The 6,000-nt window shown below is 42.8% G+C and overlaps 1 protein-coding gene across 1 annotated transcript in view; it reads right to left on the reverse strand.

Moving 5' to 3' along the window:
* Positions 1 to 1,834: 1,834 nt before the first annotated feature.
* Positions 1,835 to 6,000, reverse strand: part of LOC146193550 (thrombin inhibitor hemalin-like) — a 42,113-nt gene continuing 37,947 nt past the window's right edge. Inside the window, exon 4 of the mRNA XM_084600581.1 lies at positions 1,835 to 2,122. Coding sequence (XP_084456707.1) covers positions 1,835 to 2,122 — 288 coding nt within the window. The remainder of the gene's footprint in view (positions 2,123 to 6,000) is intronic.

The raw sequence follows: 6,000 nt of genomic DNA on the forward strand, positions 1-6,000 counted from the left end.
GTCCGTGGATGGAAATCGCTGGATTGTAATCTGCGTGGACTATCTCACACGTTACTGTGAAACCGCCGCTCTTTCATCTGCTACGGCGCATCAGGTGTCGCTTTTCTTGCTGCACTCAGTCATCTTACGACACGGGCCGCCACGAATTGTCATCACTGACCGGGGCCGACAATTCACTGCTGATGTTGTTGAAGAGCTCATGCGTTTATGCGCCGTAACTTTCCGACACTCGACGCCATACCATCCCCAGACAAATGGCTTGACTGAGCGCGTCAACAGAACGCTTATCAACATGCTAGCCATGTATGTGGACGCAGGGCATAAGAACTGGGACACCATACTACCCTTCATCACGTATGCGTTTAATACCGCCACGCATGAGACGACTGGGTACAGTCCATTTTTTCTGCTTTATGCCAGACCGCCACGCTACTCTCTGGATACTATCCTGCCCTTCACAAGCCGTGAAGACCCCTGCCTGGCTGAGACCCTCTGTCTCGCCGAAGAAGCTCGGAGAATCGCCCGATTACGGTCTGGTGCTTCACAAGAACGTTCTAAAGTGCGATACGATGCCAGTCACCGGCGGGTCACGTACTCTGTAGGTGATTTAGTCTGGCTATGGCGTCCAATTCGGCGCCGTGGCCCACATCAAAAACTCTTGGCCCATTATGACGGCCCATATGTGGTTATCAAACGCCTTAGTGATTTAACTTATGGAATAGCCCGCCTGACAGCATCAGGTCGCCGGTCTGCCAAAACCGAACTGTGTCATGTTGCCCGCCTGAAGCCGTGTCAGTCTCGCACGACTCACGAACACGCCCAGAGGGCTTCGTCTGAGTAGGGGGGAAATGTCACGCTAATGACGACGATGAAGGATGGTGATGGTGGGACAGAAGAGGAAGACGAAGCGTTGGTGCCTGGGGCTAGTAGGCTTCACCTTATCCCACTGCCATATCACTGTAAATAAACACCCCTTTGCTATTTCATCGTAACAATATATATATATATATATATATATATATAGCACCAGCTTTCGTTCAAATTTGTGAACAAAAATGTGTTTCTCTTCTCCCTTTACACTTTACACCCATATTAACCCCTCCACTAAAATAACTGGACAAAAATAATTATGCATGCTTTAGCAGTGCCTTAATAAAAATATTCAATGCTTTCGCACTAGTGCACAACATGACAATTCAGTTACAGCACTTTAAAGGACCATTGTACATACAAGGCAGTGCACTGAGCGTCAGTCGAGGTTCTCCGGTCCAGGAAATGGCTGTGAATATCCAAAAAAATAATTGAAGAAAACAGGCAATGCAAACGAAAAGATTCTGTCATCAAAAAGCTTGGGTGATTCGATCATTAAAACAAAAGTTTCCGAAATCGAAGAATCAAAATTTCTCGACTTTAGACTTCTTCCCACTCAGTCTCCTCTAATGCATTTTACACAAGTGTTTCTGGAAGCATCTCAGCTGGAATGTATTTCGGAAGGATCAGTATCACAAAATGTATTCTGTCACTATATATTAGGAAATGTTAGCAAAAATGCAGTGGATGTCATAAGAATAAGTATCAGCTACGGCATCCTGAAAACATGGCATAGAGTTTGTTGTAACGATCGAAACAATTTCTTCACGTGCGCAGCATTGAAGACTACACCTATTGAAGCAGCCGTTAAAGATTATGAACGAAGAGATAAATATTGGGCACCTTGAGAATACTGAAAAAGTATTTTTCGTTTATATTATTTTGGCCCAATAATTACACTTTTCGACGATTCCGGAACGTTAAATTAAGAGAGTCGAGTGAATGTTGAACGGCATCTGAAGTTTCAGTTTTGCAATAAACACTCACGTTTCTCGGCAGAACAGGTCATTTCGCACTCTTGCTTAGTCTCGTATCGGTTCTGGTTGCCTCCGCAGCCGCTGTAGATGAACTGTTCACACTTGCCAGACTGGGCGTTGAACCACCACATAGGAAACATTGCATTGCAGGGCCCGGTTTCATATTTCTGGGCGCAGTTTCCTCCGAAAACAGGTGCTGATGAAGAAATGAAAGCTCTAATAAGATTACTGGAATTACTAATATATTTTAAATCATACGAAGCTAAAGGCACCATCTGTGCCAGGACAAAATAAATTAGGTTCTTTTTAAGCCCTGCAGAATCGTCTATTAGCATACAATTCCCTCATCCTGCCGCTCTTAGATTATGCCGTAATTATTTGGGACCCTTTCACAGTAACCAACATTCATAAACTAGAGCAAATACAGCACACGGTAGTTAGGTTTATGTTTAACTCATACTGCCGTGCATCTGTCAGTGAACTCGTGAAACGCAGAGGATTACACCCAGTTAGGGAGCACAATCGTATCTGTCGATTCAAGGTTTTTGTTTCAGCTCATAAAAGGTCACTATAATATTAATACTTCTAATTATTTTGTGTACTCCTCAGGTTATAACAAGAGACAAATGCACGATCTGACAGTAACTCTCTTGAATGCGCGAAATAACTGCTGTAAATATTCTTTTTTTTCCTAGTAGAATTACTGAGTTGAACGAACTTACCAGCGAGACTATTACTCATAATAGTGTAGTAATATTTGAAAAGTGCCTGCAAATGTTATGAATTTTATAAATTTGAAGTCTCTCCCCCCCCCCCCCCCCCACTGCTATGATATGTACTGGATCGCAGTATCTATAAATAAATAAATAAAAAAAAGCATTGGACTTCACGCCGTCCGGATCTTTTTTGTCATCATTCTCCCAACCTTATTATCCGCGTAGTTTGTTTTAATTAAAGCTGTCTTCCCGTGAGAGAGAGAGACAGAGATTTTAATGGTAGCAGGAGATGACCGCCAGGTACTGATCTTAGAATGCCACTGCTGATGTGGCTGAGAAAGAAGAGAAGATGAAGAGCAAAATGAAGAAAAATAAACTTTAAACAGTGGTGCAATACACTTTCACACACAAAAACACACATTTGAGTTTCAAAAAGTCTATCAACCTTGTGTCTTAGAAAAAAGTTATTAAGACCTTTATAGCTCCAGCAGCCGATGACCCATTGCACCAAGGAACGAGAACGTGTTCAAGGCGCAGGGCTGTGTTTTTAACCAAGCCTAAATTAACTCGCAATGTCCTGCAATGTGCAATGAACCTTTGGCAGGAGGTTATCAAATGGTCCCACGCATCACATGTAGAGTCAAGAGGGCTGCTAGCAATACCGAAGTTTTGCATAAAGTAGTTTGTTTGCGCTACATTCAAACGACTTCGTTGGAGGCAAATACGATGGCATCTGCTCAAGTTGTGTGGCTTTTGGAAGACGTGAGTGGGTTTATTCGATGTAGAGGTTGGTATTAGTTGTCCGGGTCATAAAACAGTGCTTAAATTGCCATGATTCACTGGCTAAAAGTCGTGCTGCATATCTTTGTGAGAATGGAATTAAAATTACTCTTGATGAATCTTCGTGTATTAGTTTAGCAGCGGCGTCAGCGTAGCCATTGACTGCTATGCCGCTATAGGCAGGTAAACACTGTAGCACAATGCGGTGACGCAGCTCGCAGGCGTCAGTGCGCAAATTAAGTCAATGATGAGCTGTTCCTGAAATCGTGATGACTTAAGCAATTGTAGTGCAATGTGACAATCATTGAAGACAATCCATCGTGCAGGAGGGTTTTGTTTCGTGATAATCACTTGCATTCAAGCAAAAATAAAAATATGTTCGGTTGTAATTACGTCGATGAGTTTTGAATGACACTTACTTTTCAACGAGCAGCTCCCTTTTTTGAGATTGTTAAACTGGGGAAGCACGTATAGATGGAAAAATCGAGATACTCATCAGCTACCGTTTCTGTTGTAGAAATTGTTATTTTTATGAAACAAAGATGTTCGCCCATCATTGGACTGCAACTGTCCATCATGGCAACCTATCTGTGGTGGTACTGATAGGGGCCATATCAAATGCCCAAAATTGTGCCTCAGAATTATTGATTACTGAGCTCCGCTTGGCTACATTGAGGCCCGCTGCCGCAGCATTGTGCAAAAAGACAACGGCTAAAGGCCCGTTCACACTTGCGACTAGCAGCGGTCGCGCGACCGTTTTGGTCGAAAAGCGACAGTTGCAAATGGTCGCATCGGTCGAAAAGCGACTGCCGCGGGCCGATCGGGCACTGCTCGAATTTCTAGTCGCGCGACTACTAGTCGCAAACCATTTCACCAATCAGCGAGGTCCCGGAGTACTCGATCGAGCACCTACTCATGACAATTAAAGATTACCCCTACCTTTTCAACAAACGGCACCCAAAATTCAAAGGCAGGGATATGGCCGGGGAGGAGATTGGAAAGATATTCGGATTATCCGGTAAGTACCGTTAACGTTTGAGAAATGGGTTTTTCACGCAGGCTCAACATTTTATATTGACACCGTCTATACGTCTTCGGCGTTTTCCTGGAAACACGAGAGCGCGGCATGCGCACGGGCTCGCCTGAAAAAGCTGAAGTGTCCCGCTAGCGGTTGCCACCGACGTTAGCTGTCATCGCCCAGCAGCTTTCCTACTCCCAACTCGTTTGCAACCAGAACAGAACGAGAAGGCGGCAGTCGCAAGTGTGAACATCGGTAGTGGCGAGCTCCTCTCCTCTGGTCGAGCGACTGGTAGTCGCGCGACCTCATCTAGTCGCAAGTGTAAATAGACATTAACACAACTACCGGGTGCAGATATGGCAGGTACTGTTCCGCTCAACTGATGGTATTACTACCAGCCAATACGTAGCATCCAAACATGTCCAGCCAGCCTAATGGGTCAACATTTGCACGGCATGGTAAATGCGGTCGGTGACAATCCCCGGTGTCGCCGACGTCGATTTGAGAGTAGTATGATGCACGTAGTTGGAAATGTAGCGTTGCTTTCGTTTTATGAGAATCAGAAGCAGAGGAGGGAGGTCTCGTTAAATAAGAGCAAGAAATGTGCCTCCAACGCTGCGAGAGATAGTACCTAGTAGCTTTATTTGTTTTCCCTGTGAAAACATGTGACATTCCTCTATGAGCATCGCTTATTTGTGCACGAGGGTTAAACTGCTGTATGGCCTTGCATTTTAATGAGCAAGTTTCGGCTGTTGATGGGCATTGATTGGTCTCACTGTCAGGTACAGATAGAGTGGTAAATTTGCTTAGTAGTACTGATATCAATGTTCTGTCGGATGAGGATTTTAACAGGTTTAATACATGTAAAAAAGCCTTCCTTTGTTCTGTTTTTAATATGAGATGTGCTCTGATTTACTCGAAGCATAGGACCATAAAACATGACGTATCTAAACGTAATGCACCAGTGTTTATGCAAATATGTGCGCAAAAATGTGTTCTCTCTCTTTTATCTTTACACCTTATTATTCCACCATGAAAAAATTTGCAAATATATATATATATATATATATATATATATATATATATATATATATATATATATATATATATATATATATATATATATATATATATATATATATATATATATGAATATTTTAGCAGTGCCTTAAAAAAAATATGGAATGCTTTCGCCCAACAACGTATCATGGCAATAAAGTTACAGCAGTTTAAAGGACCGTTGTACATACCAGGCAGTGCACTGAGCGCCAGTCGAGGTTCCCCGGGCCAGGAAATGGCTGTGAATATAACAAAATTGATTGAAGAAAAGCAATCCAAACGAAAAGATCCTGTCGTCAAAAAGCTTGGGTGATGCGATCATGAGATCTCCTTTCATGCATTTTACACAAGCGTTTCTAGAAGCATATCAGCTGATTTTTATTTCGAAGCAATCAGAACCACAAAATGTTTTCTGCCAACTATATATTAAGAAAATTTGGCAAAGAAGCAGTCGATGTCATAAGATTAGAAGTTCGCCTCGGGCATCCTTTAAAATGACATGGAATTCGTTGTAAAGAACTGCAATCTTATCTTCAAGTACGCAGCATTGAAGACTACTGCTATATAAGCAGCAGTCAAT

This window comes from Amblyomma maculatum, chromosome 4 (assembly GCF_055883805.1).
Source record: "Amblyomma maculatum isolate TAMU_Amacu chromosome 4, ASM5588380v1, whole genome shotgun sequence".
NCBI classification, from domain to species: domain Eukaryota; kingdom Metazoa; phylum Arthropoda; class Arachnida; order Ixodida; family Ixodidae; genus Amblyomma; species Amblyomma maculatum.